General features: G+C 42.9%; 1 protein-coding gene across 7 annotated transcripts in view; it reads left to right on the forward strand.

Annotated features, from left to right (window-relative positions):
* Window positions 1–17,508, forward strand: part of FAM13C (family with sequence similarity 13 member C) — a 126,538-nt gene that overhangs the window by 32,167 nt on the left and 76,863 nt on the right. For 3 of the 7 annotated variants that reach the window (XM_037062747.1, XM_037062740.1, XM_037062741.1), the window contains one exon: window positions 15,357–15,475. In XM_037062747.1, coding sequence (XP_036918642.1) covers window positions 15,357–15,475 — 119 coding nt within the window. Of the gene's footprint in view, window positions 1–9,234; window positions 9,342–9,899; window positions 10,021–12,000; window positions 12,069–15,356; window positions 15,476–17,508 lie in introns of those variants that run through there. The other 4 variants (XM_037062742.1, XM_037062745.1, XM_037062743.1 and 1 more) reach the window with 3 other exon arrangements.

Consider the following 17,508-nt stretch of genomic DNA (forward strand, 5'->3'; position numbering starts at 1 on the left):
AGCTTAGAATCTGACTGGTATATGCATGTCATCCTCAAAAAGTGTAGAGCAAAGACTGTAGTTTGTTAACATATTTGTTTGAATAAAAAACATTTCCCCCCCCCCCAAGTCTTTTTTCAAATTCTCACCCAAGGATATTTTTACTGATTGATTGATTGACTGATTGAGAGAGAAAGAGAGAGAGAGAGAGAGAGGAAGGAGCAAGGATGTAAGAGAAAAACATCAATCAGGGTACCTCTTGTACACACTCTGACTGGGAGTGGAACCTGCAACCTAGGTGTGTGCCCTGACCTGGCAAACCCGCTACCTTTTTAGTATACAGGATGATGCTCCAACCAACCAAGCCACCCAATCAGAGCCCCCCCCCCTAAATCTTCACTTAAATTTGTGTCATTTGATCTTACTGTGTAGAAGGAAACATCCTTTCTAAATAGAGACCCCCTTTGATGCAAAAGCTTTACATATTTTATTTATGGCTGAAGAGTCTGATAGAAGACTTAGAGTTAAAACAGTCCTAATCACTGTTAATTGGGAAATTAGACATAGAGGTTGTGGAGTCTTTAATAAGAGAAGGTGGGGCCTCTGGAGAAGGTCCTGGTGTGTGCTGACATTGTAGATGGAGATCTTTAGAGTGGGAGCTACTCTCCTGCACATTGGTGAAATCCTCTGAAGTCTAGTACCTGGGGTATTACCAAGGTACTAGACTAACATCAAAAACTTGGCCTTAACTACTGTTAGAATAGATGAGAAGTTATAAAGCAAGAGAATGTTAGGCATTCACAAGGTACTACTGTTTTTACCTTTAAATATCTTAGAATAATTTTTATTAGAATTTACTTTCTTAGTGCTGTTAATTTATTTTTAATTTGAGATCATATAGTCATAGTATTTTATTTTCCAACTCCAGTTATACAATACTTTTTTAAATAAGTTTTTTAAAATTATATTTTATTGATTATGCTATTAGAATTGTCCTGATCCCCGCCCCCACCCCACTTCCCCCTCTTCCTCCCAACCCACCCACTCCCTCAGGAAATACCTCCACTCTTGTTCATGACCACGGGTCATGCTTATAAGTTGTTTGGCTACTGTAATTTACATCCCCATGGCTATTCTGTGACTACCTATTTGTGCTTCTCAATCCCCTCACCTCTCACACTATTCTCCCACATCTGGTTCCCATCTCTTTTTCTTTAACCTTTGGAATTTTCATTCATTTTAATTATGATGTGTATCTGGGTGGGCCTCTTTGTCTCCATCTTGCTTGGGACCCTCTGTGCTTCCTGGACTTGCATGTCTATTTCCTTCACCAAATTAGGGAAGTTCTCTTTCATTATTTTTTCAAATAGATTTCCAATTTCTTGCTCTTTATCTTTTCCTTCTGGCACCCCTGTGATGTAAATGTTGGATTGTTTAAATTGTCCCATAGGCTGCTTACACTGTCCTCATATTTTTGGATTCTCTTTTCTTCTTGTTTTTCTAATTGGTTAGATTTTTTAAAAATATTTTATTTATTTATCTTTAGAGGGGAAGGGAAGGAGAGAGGAAGAGAAACATCAATGTATGGTTGCTTCTTGTGCATCCCCTGCTGGGAACTGGCCCCTGCCGGGAACTGGCCTACAACCCAGGAATGTGCCCTGAGTGGGAATTGAACCGCAATTGTCTGGTTCACAGGCCCACGCTCAATCCACTGAGCTACACCAGCCAGGGCTGGTTAATTTTTTATTCCTTATGTTCCAAATCATTGATTTGATTCTCAGTTTCATCCACTTTACTCTTATTTCTCTGTAAATTGTTCTTTATTTCAATTAGTGTATCCTTCATTTCTGGCTGGATCTTTTTTTATGCTATTGAGGTCCTCACTATGTTCCTTGAGCATCCTTATAACCAATGTTTTGAGCTCTGCATCTGATAGATTGTTTATCTCCATTTCATTTAGCTCTTTTTCTGGAGTTTTGATCTGTTCTTTCCTTTGGGCCATGTTTCTTTGTCTCCTCATTTTGGCAGCCTCCCTGTGTTTGTTTCTATGTATTAGGTAAAACTTGTTTGACTTTATGTTTTGGTAATGTGGCCTAATGTAGTAGGTGTCCTGTAGAGTCCAGTGGCACAGCCTCCTCTATCACCCAAGTGGGGTACTCAAGGTACACGCTTCACGTAGGCTCAGTACACCCTACTTTTATAGTTGAGCCTCGGTTGCTGTTGGCAGGTCAATGGGAGGGATTTACCCAGGCCAGTCAGCTGCAAGGATTGGCTGTGACCACTTAACCACCACCCTGTGCCTTCCATAGAGGGCCAGCAGTTTAGGGGCAGGGTGGTGGTGCTCCAACTGGCCTGTATCTGTCCATTGGGTGCACTGGCCCTGGGTTTTCCCAGGTGATGCAGGTCAAGATTAGCCCCCACCTGTGTTTTGCCTGGGGTAAATCTGCTTGAGTTATAAAGCAATCTGAGATGGCTGTTACTTGTGCTGGGCTTGAAGATTTCTCAGCAAAGCCAAGCTGTGAATCTAGGCTGCTAGTTCCGGGCCTGGGGTTCAGTGAGGCCAATTGCGGCTTATTTGAGAGGATTTAGAAGTTGTGAAGCATGAGCCAAGATGAGCCATTCATATAAAAAGCAGCTTGGGTGGGCCCATAAGTTAGGTGAGGTGGAGTCTCTGGGGATCTCCAAGGTGAGTCAAACACTGTTAGTCAAGTTGATGGAATCTTAGATACGGCCTTAGTCTTCTGGTTCTGTGGGGGAAAGGCTCAGAAAAGGGACAACGGTCTCTGCTCACCTTGATGCCAGACACCCCAGCCTCCCCACGCATGCCCCTGGTGTCCTTAAGCTGCCGTAGTAGTGCCAGAGCCCAGAGGGAGTGAGTCTGAGTAGGCGAGTCCATGTGTGGGTTCTGCTTGGGGTTCCAGAAGTTTCTTTCACTGACTCATTCCCCGCTGGTTTTTGCAGTCAGAAATTGTGAGGACGTATCTTCCTGAAACTGGAAGCTTAGGCTGGGGGTGTGCGTTGTGGGGCTAAGTCTCCTTACTTCCAAACTATGCCTCCCGGACTTTTATCCACCACACACGGATGTGTGGCCAGCCTGTTCTGCATGTGTGTCCTTCCTACCAGTCTAAATGGATGTGGTTTCTTTAATTCCATTGTTTTCAGACTTCCATTCAACTCTATGTCTGTCTGTTCTGTCAGAGCAATCACCTGAGGGGTAGTTGTTCTGTATTTTATTTGTAATTTTGTTGTGGTTGTGTAAAGAGAGGAGTCATGTCTGCCTATGCTGCCATCTCGACCGGAAGTCTTTGAAATAAAGTTATTCCAACTCCAGTCATAAAATATTTTTTGAATACGTTTCTGTGAACTTAAAATTTATCTAGGCATTTCTGGTTTCCCTTCCTCCTGACACTGCCTTCCATAACCTATCTCAAAAGAAAAAACCCCCACAACATCAGAACCATGTACTTTGAAGATGAGAGCGATCAGATGATTCTACAAAGTCTTTAAGAGGAAAATATTAGAATGACATAATTCTCTTGTATGTTAACTGTCACATATGGTGAGAATACTTAGACTGTCCTTAAAGTCCTCCTGGTCCAATAGAGTGAATGACACACGTCCCTTGTTACCACAGGAACATGTTCACAGCCCAGTGTTGAAAGCTGCAAAACACCCCTGTCTAGTGCTGCATTTTGTTTGCTACTTGGGTGGAATTCATTGTTCCATAGGAAGACCTAAAGCTTTCATTTGTTCACAATTTGTAAGAAAAGGTCTGGGTTGAGTTTTATATGACTACCTATATAAAATTGTTAGAGATAATAACAATGTAGAGAGGAGAGGCACTTAAAGCTCCAATTCTTTTCAAGTACTTATATGCTCTCATTTAAGAAACATACTTGGTAAGTTATGCTCATGGATGGGAAAACAGTTTGAAAAGTTTACATATTGCAAATGCAAGCCACTGTTAGTATTTTCTTATTAAGTCAGCAAAACAGCTGTTCAGGGCCCTTCCCCAGGCCAGACTTGCTTAGCCTCATTTCAGTTACAGAAATGAGCATACAAGCAATGAGAAACTGCCTTTCCATTAAAATATATTATGGTTCCTACTTTCTAGAAATTCAAAGTGGGATTTTCTTTAAATTAGTCCTAATCTTAGGAATTTTTATGTTGTGGAAGTGTGTGTGCATGTGTGCGGTTAGCTTTCTCAAATCCGCAGAAGACTGCTACTCAGCCTCAGGCACTGGTGCTCAGTGGGGAGGTTATGACTGACTGAGCGAGTCAACAAATATTTGGTAGGGAGCTGAAGCACCCTGAGAGAGTTAAAAAATGCAAGACAAAGACTCCCCCCCTTGGAGTGCTTACCTTTTAGTTTGGGGGGCTTTAGCCAAAAACACAGATTCTGGGCATACTGCAAAAGCAAGCCTGCCCAGGATTGAACACAGACAATGTGAGAAGAGTCCAGAGAAGAGAGACAGAACTGTTTTTTTTTTTTTTTTGTGGCCTCAAGTCATTAGAAGAGATGAGATTTGAGGAGGACCACCTGGGATCCATGGTGTATGGTATATATGGTGTGGACTGTGTGTTTTTTAAACAAATGTTTTATTTATTTATTTATTTATTCATTCATTCATTCATTTAAGAGAGGGGAACAGAAGGAGAAAGAGAGGGAGAGAAACATCAATGCGTGGTTGCCTCTCACGTGCCACCTACTGGGTACCTGGCCTGCAACCCAGGCATGTGCCCTAAACTGGGAATCAAACTGGCAACACTTTGCTTCACAGGCTGACACCCAGTCCGCTGAGCCACACCAGGCAGGGGATGCATGTTTGAATTCTCCCACAGTTCGTATGTTGAAACCCTAATCCCCAGTGTGATGGTATTTTGAGATGGGGTCTTTGGGAGATGGGTCAGTGCTCTTGAAAGAAGAGCCAGGAGAGGCCGCTTCCTCTCTCCCTGTTGTAGGGCGAGAAGCCACACATGAGCAAGCCAGTGTGGGGGCCCTCGCAGGGAACAGAATTGGTTGGCCCCTTGATCTGACTTCTGAGCAACCAGAACTGTGAGAAATAAATGTCTTTTGTTTAAGCCACTCAGTCTATGATATTTGTGTTACAGCATCCTGAACTCAGATAGGATATAAATAAGATGGGAGTAGGGCAGGCCTCCCTGAAATGAGGAAATTGTACTGAGAGAGCAGTAGGTATGAGCTGAGTGGAGATAAGGGTACAAAGGGATTCCCCCAGAAGATGTTTGCACCCTGTGGTGCTCTTAGTCTTATTGATTTGATCATCCATTAGTACAGAAGGTAGGAAAAGGGGAGGAATCAGTTTTGACTTAGCAAAGACCCTCAACTTTCTTCCTCTTCCTCCTTCTCTTTCTACTCTTTTTTCTTTTTTTGTTTTTTTGGGTTTTTTTTTCCTGAGTAATAATTTGTTTTGCTTGCCACTACAGTCCCACAGCTAGGAGTATCCCTGGCACTGTAGAAACTATTCGGTGAATATTTTAATAAGTTACCACCTGGGAACCACAGAGTTTGTTAATATCCAATTGGAGGGCCCCTGTTGCCCACTGCTCATTGAGTGTGGAGCTTTCTCTGACTTGGAGGGTCTCTAATTCTTGTGCCTTACCTTAGTGGAGAAGCTCCAGGAGCTGGGGTAGCTGCTGGGATGGTAATTTTGGATTTTTCTTATGACCCTCTTGGGAGCAGAAGAATGATTTGATTCTTGCTAAACTAAATAAAATAAACAAGGGTGCTTGTGAAATGAAACACTGAAGGATATTTGAAAGCAAAGAGTAACAGACAGTTTAATAATTTCAGAAAATAGCCTGGGAAAGATTCCATAGCAACAGGCCCTTCACTTTCTCAGTGCAACGACTAATAAAAGGTGGCTTTCCTGGGAAGGCAATGCTGTACAGTGTCAATAAGTGGCATTTCAAGTGGCCTGAATCTCGATTCAAAGGGAGATGATTTAAAAATATACATAAATATTTAATGTATATGAAAATCTCAGAAATTAGCTCTTCTGATTTTTAAAATTATAGTGGTCTTTTTTACAGTCAGAATAAGCCGCCAGCTTCAGAAATAGGCGTGACAGGCAATCTGGTGTGTGTTCCCCATCCCGAGCTGAGTCTCCTCCCGTCACCCTCTTCCATGTCCCCACCACGCCCCACCTTTCCCTCTGGCTGTCACCATTGTGTTGTCAGTCTATGAAGGCTTTTATTTTTGCTTAACCCCTTTACCTTTTTACATAAGTAACATTACATTTGATATTAGCAAACTGTAAGAAACTGGCACCTATTTTAGAGAACACCATGTATAACATCTTCAGTCAGAAATCGTGTAATTGAATGAGTACATTTATACAGTATTTAATATTTCTTTTATTTTTTTATCCTAAGTTAACATCCTTCACCATTCTCGAGTAAGGCGTAAGAAGGGCCAGGCAATAAGCTTCCTCTGCATTCTTCTTCCCATCTCTTTCCTTTGGTTTTCTTTGCAATCTCCTTTCTATCTGCCTGTCTCTTAAATATTTTTAAAATAAAGTATTCTTGTCTTAAAGTATGTAAACAATACATACCCATTAAGCAATGTGAGCAGTAGACTGGTTTAAAAATTAATGTGTCCGACGAAAAATAAGTTCACAATTACGCACATGCGCACACGGACATGCACATACCTGGTCTTCCCTTTCACCCCTCTGCATGGGTTTGTACTCTGTGTACTAGGTTGCAGCCTGATTTTTAAGTTGACAGTATGTCATCAGCCCATAAATAGTGGCGTTTCTCAGTGCTGTCTTCCAGGCCTGCTGCTCTCTCTCTGCCCTCTCTGAACGGCGAGACACCACTTGCAGTTTTAGTCACCCTCGTGCTCATTCCCACACAGTCCCAGCCCCAGTCTGGCTCTGGGACCCCAGATCACCTGTTTATCATTCCCTATTTGGATGCCTCGAGGCACTCATGCCCACCTCTCCCCAAATACTCTTTCTCTCCCCGTCTCTGTCTCAGGGGGCAGCAATGTTATTCATCCCGTTTTCCCAGCTAGAAGGTTGGCATCGTCTTCGGTTCTTCTTGTTCCCACTCAACCGCATTGTGTCAGTCACCAGGTCTACTGTTTCTACTTCTTTAATGTCTCTGAACCCAGTCCGTTTTTCCCCATTGCAGCACCTCTGCGGTGCCAGTTGTCTCTTGCTTGGGGAGCTCTAGTTTTCTAACTGCCCTCCCTCCTTCTACCTCCCCTCCTTACCTTGTAATCTGGTTGCCTCAGAGGCCCCTGATGAGCCTTCTCTTGTGCAAATCTAAATGTCTTATAGTATTCAGTGACTTGCTGTGGCCTCCAGAATAAAGCTCAACCTTTTCAAGACTTACAGGGTTCTTATGATCTGGCCTGTGCCTGGCCTGACTCAGTCACCTTCCCCAAGCACGTTGGAGTCTAACCCAAACACAGTCAACCACTGTGAGTTCCTTACCCATGCCATGCTCTCACTTACACACGTTGGCTTTGGCACATTCTGTGTCCTCATCTCTCTGCTTCGTCCTTTAGGTCACTTCAGTGATGTGTCTCGTATCAGCTGAGTTAGGCGTTGTGCATTCCCGGAGCATCCCACACTTACCTTTCTCCTGTTGTAGCATTGATCATACTATATTGGAATTGCCTATGTTTGGTCCACGTTACCACCAGCCCCTCACCAGCAGTGCCACCATTGCCACTATTAGAGTGTGAGCTTCCTGTGGGCCGGTACTAGGAAGAGCATAGAATGTAGCACCTGATAGGAACCACATGTTTGAATGATGAGTGGCTGTAGTCAGAGACCCGAAAAACCGAAGGGGTGGCTTGATCCAGAATCCCCAGAGGTAATTGGTTAAGTCAGAATCTCCACATGCCTTGAGGGATCAGGCTGGTTCAAAGGTCAGGGTAAACACTTTTCAGGGCCTGAGCATGGCAGGTTGGGATACCATTGCTCTAGCAGGGATGTCAAACTCATTTTCACCGAGGGCCGAATCAGCCTCACGGTTGCCTTCAAAGGGCCGGATGTCATTTTAGGACTGTATAAAGGTAACTTAACAGTTAAGCGAGAGTTTGGTGCTGCTGCCAGGTAGAAACAAGGTGCCAGGTGAGATAAAACAAGGCGAATGTCTGAATTCAGTCCACGGGCCTTGTGTTTGCTGCCTGTGCTTTCGGGGAGTGGAGCAAAGTGATCGTAATTTGTCTGTCTTCTGCTTTCCTTTGAGCGTTGTCCTGTTTGGGGTCTTCTGTAGACTCAGCGACACATTACAACTCAAGTGAGCAGGAGAGCTGTAGGCTTGTGCAAGCACTGAGTCCTCATTGGGGCGGAGGCAGAACTATGAGAATTATTGGAGTGAGGGACTTGGATGATATATAGTCATAATACCCAGGGCGGCTAATCCCGCTGCCTCTCTCAGAGCTGGTTAATCCTTCCACTCCTTGCCTGCCTCCATCTGCCAGTTAGTGCAGGTTCCTTAAAGGAAGACCTTTCTTTGTGAGTCTCTCTCACTTTGGAGTCTCTGTGTCCTTTATCTACATGCTGTAGAGAAGAAAAAAAAATAAGTGCCATTGAGAACCCACATGTCTTGTGAGTCCTTTTGAAAAAATTCTATTTATCAATTTTAGGGAGAGATGGAGGGAGAGAAAGTAATATTGATTTGTTGTTCCACTTACTTGTGCGTTCATTGGTTGATTCTTGTATGTGCCCTGACTGGGGGTTGCACTCATAGCTTCGGCGTGTTGAGACAGTGCTCTAACCAACTGACCTAGCCAGCCAGTCAGGGCTCCCCAGCTGTTACGTTTTGTTAAGTGTGACTGTGTTCATGCTGACTTGCATAGAATGCTCCTCGGCTCTATAGTGATAAAGTTAAGGTATATATCATAACCCAAAAAGTGGAGGCAGCCTCGGGGGCCCAGCCCACATGGCCAGTCTATAGCCAGGTCAGCCTGTGCTTACTGCAAACACCTGTCAAGGAAATGTAACATACACCAATCACAGCCGTCCAACTTAGCTTCAGCTGGTTTACCGTACTGTAGAGAATAGGACTCACCAGCCTTATAAGGAAGTCCCTGGCCACCCAGCCAACCAGGCCCTGTTTCTGTATCACCCCTTCTAAATAAAACTCGCTCTTGCCCAATATCCCTCGGAAGGAGTGTCTGCTGCTTGTGTGGGCCAGTACTCCCCCGATCCGTGGACTGTTTTCCCTCGAAGAAGGACATCAAACTCACTACTAAATTGTTTCAGTTTTGTCATCTGACCATTTGGCGATGACATGGGGCCTGGAGACAGCTGCTAATGCGGGTGAAGGGGCCTGTGGAGGCTTTTGGTTCGCTGCCCCTTTGGCTGCCTCTGGGATCTCTGGTAAGCCTCTCTTGGCTGGAGCCCCACCTGTTTTTTGTCTGAGCTCTTCGAGTTTGTTTGTTCCAATCCTGTCGAGTGGGAAATTGGGGTGTGAGAGACTCCTGATTTTTTACAGGGTGGAAACTGAGGTGTGAGAGACTCCAGAAACCCCCAGGTCCCTCGGGAAGAGCACTCTACTGTACTTCTTCCAATCCATGGACTGAATTCCCTTGAATAAAGGGCATCAAACTCATTGCTAAATTTTTAGTTTTGTCATTTGATGACAGTAAACTTGGGCTATTGAAACATAGTACAAAGAACTCTGAACTTGGATTTGAAGATTGGGAGTTAGGCTCTGGCTCCTCCAGCTACTTGAGTGATACAGCATAGTCCTATTTTATGCAATTTTGAATTAACTATTGACTATTAACTAAATTTTGAATATAAAGTATTAAGTTTCTCAATGCAAACAATTTGAAATACGCAGTCCCCTTATAAGATTTGCATAATTTCTAAGCTCTTCAGGTGTGCTGAATAATAAGCTGTTCATTTTATTGAAATATTTCCACTTTAGCAAGTGAAAAGAAATACCCAATATCTCCTGTCATGGAAATGATCTCAAAATACATAAATCTCAGTCAGATTTTGCAGGGTCTTCAGGAAGGCATTTCTTGCATAAAAAACAATCTCTTTGGCCTAGGTAAGTCCACTGTCTTGTCTTTGTTTATGGATTCTCGCCGGGGAAAAGTGGTAAGAAGTAAAATCCACCTTGTAGTTTTACATGAAGAAATAATAGGTTAAAGGTGCCTGGTTTAGTGCCTGATATTGATCAGGCAGTCAGGGGATGTTATTTGATTTGGAAAGTGGAAAACATAAACACCACAATTTGAAAGTCTATTTTCCACTAGAAATGCTTACAACTGTAAGCAGTAAATTGGGGTGTCTCTCAATATCACTGATAAGGAAATTGGATCATAGGAGATCCTATTTGTGGATATGTGTGGATTTTACTTCTGTATTGAAATGGGGACTTCAGGCAGTCAGACAGCATTTAAAAAATAGGTCTGAAGAAACATTTCTCTTGATTTCCTTTTCCTAAAGGACCAGGACATTTTAAATACAGGCATTACTTGTTATATTGTGCTTAGCTTTATTGTGCTTCGCAGATGTTGTACCTTTTTTGCAAATTGAAGGCAGGACCTTCCACCAGCAAACAGCTTATGAATTGCTTTATTGTAGTGGTTTGGAACGGAACCTGCAATATTTCAAGGTTTGTCTGCAATAATCAGACACACAATTTAAAAAGGAAATTTAATTCAGCTTTCCCAGGGCCTCCTTTCTTACAATTATTAAATGGATGTGATAATCCAATAATTATTTCAATCAGGGGTAAAGGCCTTCAAGATTCCCAGATTCAAAAGGACTTTAAGTCACTTTTACAGACATGCAGATATAAGGTGAAAAAAGCACTAGGGTGATGTAGGAATGAATAGATTTATAAGATTTGCCCTTGTTTGTTCTGAGAGCTGCATATATATAATTTTCTAAACCATGGAGACATCAGATGCATTAATCATGTAGTAATTGAAGCTCTTGGGAAGAAACATGCTCTCATAAATGCAAGGTATTATTATTAGCAGTGGAGTGATTAGTTATAAAACTATTTAATTAAAATTTTAGGTCAGCAGTTGAAGAAAAGATTTTATCAGTTTTGGAATAAAATGAATACAGATAAGGATCAAGGTGAGATGAAAAATATTAATGTTTTGGTTGACCACATTTTGGAAGAAAGACTTTAAGGAAGCATTTGTTCCTGAGGCCCAGGTAGCATTCTGATTTGCGCAAGCCGGAGAAGATGGTCAAGGACCAGGATTGAGATGGAAAATTATTTTCTTTCTCTGGGTCTTGCATTTGTATAAATTGGGAAATTTAAAAGAGCCCGAAGGCAGTGGCCACACAGTTGCATCAAAACTAAACTCTCTCAAGTTCTACAAGAGACAGCTGAACTCACTGAAATCCTGACAAGGACAAAATATATCTCACCATTTCTGCTCAGGGGCAGCTAATTTTTTCTTAGCTCTGCTGGGGGTTTTGAGCCTCTCAATATAACAGACAGAAAGCTTCTCTCTTTTCATCATGTCTACTATCCTAGCCTCTATTTATGAATCAAACAATGACCCAATAACATTTGTTTTGTGGACACCTTTCCTATGAAATATCTCCTATCTTAGTCAGTTTGATTGCTCCTGCATGTAGCAGGGAACCAACAAATCACTGAGGCTGGGGTTGGGGCACACAGGAACTGAGGCAAAAGGTAAAGGAGAATGGCTGGGAGCAGGGAAAAATGTAGGATGACTTCTCTTCCAGGCACCCACCCAGGCTCACCTGGCCAGGGGGCAGGAGGAGGGGGCTTAGCTTCTCCTTTCCTAGTTCCCCTTGATGAGCTGGGATCTGTCCATTTGATAAACACATTAGCACAGAGGTAAGTGAGTTTGAGGCTTCCTCTTACACTGTAGTCTCTGTCAAACACAGGACTTTAAAAGCCCTTTGAGGGCAGGGATGTCTTATTCATCATATAGCCCCCTTAACTATCTGCATCCTTGGTATGTTATAGATGACTTTTTTAAGTAAAAATATATCTTAACTTTTTCAAGATAAACACTCTGCTTTAATGTTCTAGAATTTTTGATGAGCTTCGTGTTACAGCAGATTCTGAACAAAGATGTCATGAAGCTTAAATGGGCAAAGGTAATGAAATACTTTCTTTATGTCTCGTCCAGATGTTGTCACCTTGGGGTGGGAGATAGGGAGAACATGTTAACTCTCACCCGTCTGCAAGTACACTGTGTACCGCCAGGACTGTCTTTGGCAGCCCTAGTCCACCTGGTCACTGGCCAGGTGGCGGAGCCCAACCAGAGCAGAGATGTGAGCTCGCCAAGAGGGAGGGCCCTGCTTTCTCGGGTATCAGCCTAAATCACTGTTATAGAAACAGATCAATAAGATTATTGTTGTTCTCATTTTGTATTTTTCCTTTACATCCTTATAAAGCTAACTGGCCACACAATACCCTTGAAAGCTACTGTTCTATTAATTGAATAAGTATGGTATTCCCTTACTGTTTGCCTTCTTCCTTTGAGGGAAAGCATAACATTATTTTTACAACCAGGGCAAATAAGGATTGTGGGTCCCTGCCCTCTTTTCTATGAGGTTATTGAGTCTTCCAGATTATACTCCTGAAGCTGCTTTTTTTGCGAGTGTCTCCTTGATAAGATGGCTTTTGTGTCCCTCACAGCACCATGCTGGCTCCACGGGGCATGCCATGTGGTTTCTTGATGTGAACACACATCTCTTCCTACTGTCACTTTTCTCATCGCTGACCACACCTTAAAATTGATGAATGCATTTAATGTGGCATTATTTTTGATTAAAAGTCATTATTTAATCAAAATGATGGTGGTTTTTATTCTTGATGGTATTTTAGAATATAGGAAAGGTTAGTTAACTATAGCCATGTAACAAATAACCCTAAAACTCAAAATAGCAGTCATCATTTACTACCTTGCATGGTTTCTGTGAATCAGGGTTCACTGAGGGCACAAAAGGGAGGTCTTGTCTGGGCTCCGTGCCGTCTGCCATCTCAGCTGGGAGATGCGGAGCCTCTGAGTTAGAATCACCTGAAGGCTCACTGGTTCCTACGTGAGCTTTGCTGGGACTGTTAATTGACACAGCAATAGTCCATGAAGAGATAAGGAGAGGAAGGGAGTAAACTTAAATATTTACTTATTTATTTTTTAATGAATTCAAGAGCTTCCAAACTCATAAGAGCTTTGGAAGAAAGACCCCACTTGGCATTTTCTGGGAGAGGCTGGACTTGGGTTCTGACCTCGGGGGACTTGGAGACGGGCACTTTGGAGGTTAACCGGACATTGAGTCCCTGCAAAGGGCAGCATTCCAACGAAGCCTGGGTTTTTGCATCAGGGTCTACTCTGTTGGTTAGTGTTCGGGATGACTTACACCGAACTCCTTACTTGTACAAGTCTCCACACCATCTCTAAGTTTCCAGCTCTAGGTGGGCAGAAGCAGTATAGTTGCCGATGCCATGTTTTCCTCCACTCGAATTGGGGACTTGATTGTCAGCGGTCCCCAAACACTCCTCAGTCACCCGTGCTAGGGAAATGTTCTCTTTCCGCCATGTGCTGAGGTCTCTGACTTGAGCAGACGAAGGCAGCACTTGCTCCAGGTCCCCTCTTGTTAATCTCTGAAATACATGGGAAAACCTGGGGGAGTCCAGGAGTTCGTGGCCTCTGGCACTTCTCAACCTCCTGTGGGTTCAAAGGATTAGATAAAATACCATCTTTGAAAATTTAAACAAAAAACGAAAAAACAATGAACAATCAAAAGGCACTACTCTTTCCAAAAAGGCTAAAGTTTTGACAAAATGGTAATATTTTGTTAAAACACTTTAGAAATTAAATGGACCATTTCTTTATGCCTACATGTATTAAGGCTTCTAAATATGATGCTTAAAATAATGTCACTAGCTCTGGCTGGTGTAGCTCAGTGGATTGAGCGCAGGCCTGTGAAGCAGAGGATCATGGTTCGATTCCCGGTTGGGGCACATGCCTGGGTTGCAGGCCAGTTCCCAGTGGGGGACACATGAGAGGCAACCACACGTTGATATTTTTCTCCCTCTCTCCTTCCCTTCCCTTCTCTCTGAAAATAAATAAATAAAATGTTTTTAAAAAATAATGTCATTATTTGTCTAGAAACCTGAAATAAGCATCCCAACACAAAAATAGGTTTTCTTTTGCTGAAATCACCCTTAACACTAGTTTCAGAATATTGAGCTTCAGGGAGATTTTATAAAAGGATTAATATCATCATCAAGAGCTCCCATCTACTGTACGCCTCCAGTTGACAGGCAATGAACAGGGTTGGAATAAGGTCTTGCTTGACAACCTGTAAGGTTGGCATATTATCCCCATTTTACAGACAAGAAAACTGAGGCCTACTCAGCAAATAGCAAGCAGGGTTTATCTTACTTGAAAACTGTTGTTGATGCCTGGCCAGTGTTCAGGAAGCTGTAGAATTTTTCACAGCAGCTACTCAGTCTAGGGAACTAGTGTCTACAAACAGAACCCTTTCATGTGACACTGGGATGTGGCCTGGAGACAGCAGGGGTCCAACTACTGACATATGTCGGTCTTTCATTTTTGATGCCTGTATCCTGGCCTTGAATCTACGCCCCTTTTAGCTGGGTTGTGTTGATGATATTCTGTAGAGAGTTTAGCATCACGGGATTTTGTAAATTAGTAGATTACATCATGGGGTGACCAATATAGCAGTGTCTTTGGATGCAATGTAGCTAATGGCGTATGTGTATGTGTCGGGGGGGGGGGGGCGGTTAAGGGCACAGGGGGGAGGGGGAGAAGGAAGAGGAGAGATCAATCAAGAGATCAAACATGTTTGGGATTTGGAATTTATAAAAATGATTTCAGACTAATTTAAATATTTCTTATTACAGGGATAATGTATCTTTATTGTAAGAATTGTAGGTGAATTTCCCCCATCCATTAAAAAAAAGGCATCTTGTAGTCATTCACTGTTAAGATTTTGGTTCACGTTATCCCAAGCTCTGTATGTGTATGTGTGAACATTCATTCATGTATTTTTTTTTTGCAAAAATGATCCCATATTAAAAATACTCCAGAAATTATATTTTTAGATTTAGTCATTAAACATGCCTTTATAACATTATTTTAAATATAGTAACATTTTTATGGTATGGCTATATCATATGTTTTGAACATTAGTTTTTTAGGTTTTTTTTCTTTATTCTGTTATCTTGCAGCAACTGGCAGATAGAAACAGGCTTTTCAAATTTCAGGGCACTCCTCAGCCCCCTCCCCCACTGCCGTTTGGTAGAGTGTGCTCTGTATCGCTGCTCCGCTGCCCTGAGACCCACCCGCCAGGGAAGAACGCTGTGAAACTGAGGGCCGCTGACAGCTCATCTGCTTTTGCTGTTTCTTCTTACAGGAGACAGAGCCTGTGGCGCCCAGCGAGTCGGAATGTCGGGGGAAAGCAGGAATGCCAGCTCACGAGAGTCCGCAAAACCACCCGTTCAGGGGCCAGGAACCAGTGTGGCTTCAACCAAGGTGGGCCTTTGGTGTGCCTGGGGTTCATTCCCTTGTGCTTGTCACACCCACACAAGAATCTAGGCGTTCTGATGTTTGTTGGCATTCCCTGTAGCCCAAGGACCTGCTTAATGAGGCCTAGAAGGGGTATTATTGAGTTTGAATTTAAGAGAATTGTAGATAACCTACCGTCTCATCTTTAGTTTGAAGATTACCAGCCTTAAGTCTCAGAGAGTAGAGATAATCCTGCCCTTGGAGAGAAATGACAATTAGGTTTTCCTCTGTGATGATGAGTTGATGACAGTATAGATAGACATCAGCCAGTTGCTTTTTACGTATAAGATTATATGGCCTTCACCACATCCTTGTAGCCCCATTTGATGGAGGAGAAACCTGAGGCTTGGAGACATTAAGGCATTTGTCTGATGTTGCACAAGTGAAATAAACTGAGCCGGAATTTGAATCTACAAATGTCTGTCTGTGGCATAGCAGATGTGGCTTCTGTGCCGATCCTAGTCGTGTCCTGAGGCCCTGAAGTAGCCCCAGGCTGGAGACAGCTGTGAGTGGAGGGCAAGGGCACAGGTAAAAAGCTGTCTGCAGCAAGGTTGGCATGGCGTTCTGATGCGAACCTGGCATTGCAGCTGTCTGTGCAAAGTGTCTGCTGGAGATAAACAGAAGGAAGAATTCAACCACTAGTTGTGCCAGCTGTCTTTGTAGGACCTTGTGTACAGTGTAATTGTAGCCCTGACTCGGTGGAAAGATCGTTCTGTGCTTCTGAGCCTGACCTTTAGAAATTTTTTTCTAAGGTTGCAGTGTCTAAATGAATCAACAACTACAGAGGAGACTGTGCTATGTAATTGTGCTTTAAAATACCCAATGTCCTAAATTTAGATCACAGGATTCCAAAGGGTTAGAGGGCGCCCTGGAATGAGATAGTCCACTATCCAATTGGATTTATGGGAACCATTTATCACTCTCTTCACAAGTTGCTGTCTCTTGTCTGTTTATTCTTACTTGACCTCTGGTGGGGTAAGATTGAACCTTGCTATTTCTCTGATGATCAGGACATTCTCCTTGCTATTTGAGGATTTATTGTAATACAGCTATTTTAGGCTGACTGGAGCCAATTTAGGCAGTGACCCTATCTCCCCGATCAGACAGGTGGCTGCCTTTCTCAGCATGAATAAGGCCAACTATATTCCCACACACATTTCGAAACAAGTAAAAACAACAAACAAAAAAACAAAACAACAAATAAAGAACAAAATTAATTCTCTCTTTTTTAAATCCTTACCTGAGAATATGTTTATTGATTTTAGAGAGAGGAAGGGAGACAGAAACATAGATGTGAGAAACGTTGATTTGTGATCTCCCATTTGCACCCTGACTGGGGATTGAACCCCCAACATAGGTATGAGACCTGGCCAAGGACTGAACCCACAACCTTTTGGTGCATGGGATGATGCTCCAGCCAACTGAGCCACTCGGCCAGGCTACATCATTCTTATCTATGTATGGAAGGTGTGGCGGCTCTTTGGGATGGATATTCACAGAGTCTGATGGGGGAAAAATGGTATTAGCAACTGACCTTCTCAAAAATGCCTGAATTTTGGTAAACTTAAAACTACTTTCTATCTCCTGAATGGTGGGGAAGGTGAATAGGCATATCACTGTCATTAGCGGGCAAGTCAGAAATGTAATCGGGTTACATGGAGGGTATCATTCACACGTGACGGAGAGACCAAGAGTATTGAATTAAAGCCCCTCCCTATGAGGAAACACAGGGAGGCAACTCGTACCTTTGGGGGTAGAAATTATAGTCTTATTCAGATTCCCAAAGATGTGTGACACCATTTTTCAGAGTAAAGAGATGCACACACACAACTGTCTGTGTAACATTTAGGTGGTTACTGATCTCCTCTGCATGTCTAGAAAAGGAACCGGATACAAGGTCATGGGGCAGCCTTTCTCGTTAAGTCAGGCCTGTCTTCCCAACAGATTGGCCACCTCTTGCAGAAGCAGACCTGGTCTGTCTCCCTCTATACCTAAGTAAG

The sequence above is a fragment of the Sturnira hondurensis genome, unplaced genomic scaffold (genome assembly GCF_014824575.4).
Source record: "Sturnira hondurensis isolate 20B ecotype Veracruz unplaced genomic scaffold, ASM1482457v3 Scaffold0014302, whole genome shotgun sequence".
NCBI lineage: Eukaryota > Metazoa > Chordata > Mammalia > Chiroptera > Phyllostomidae > Sturnira > Sturnira hondurensis.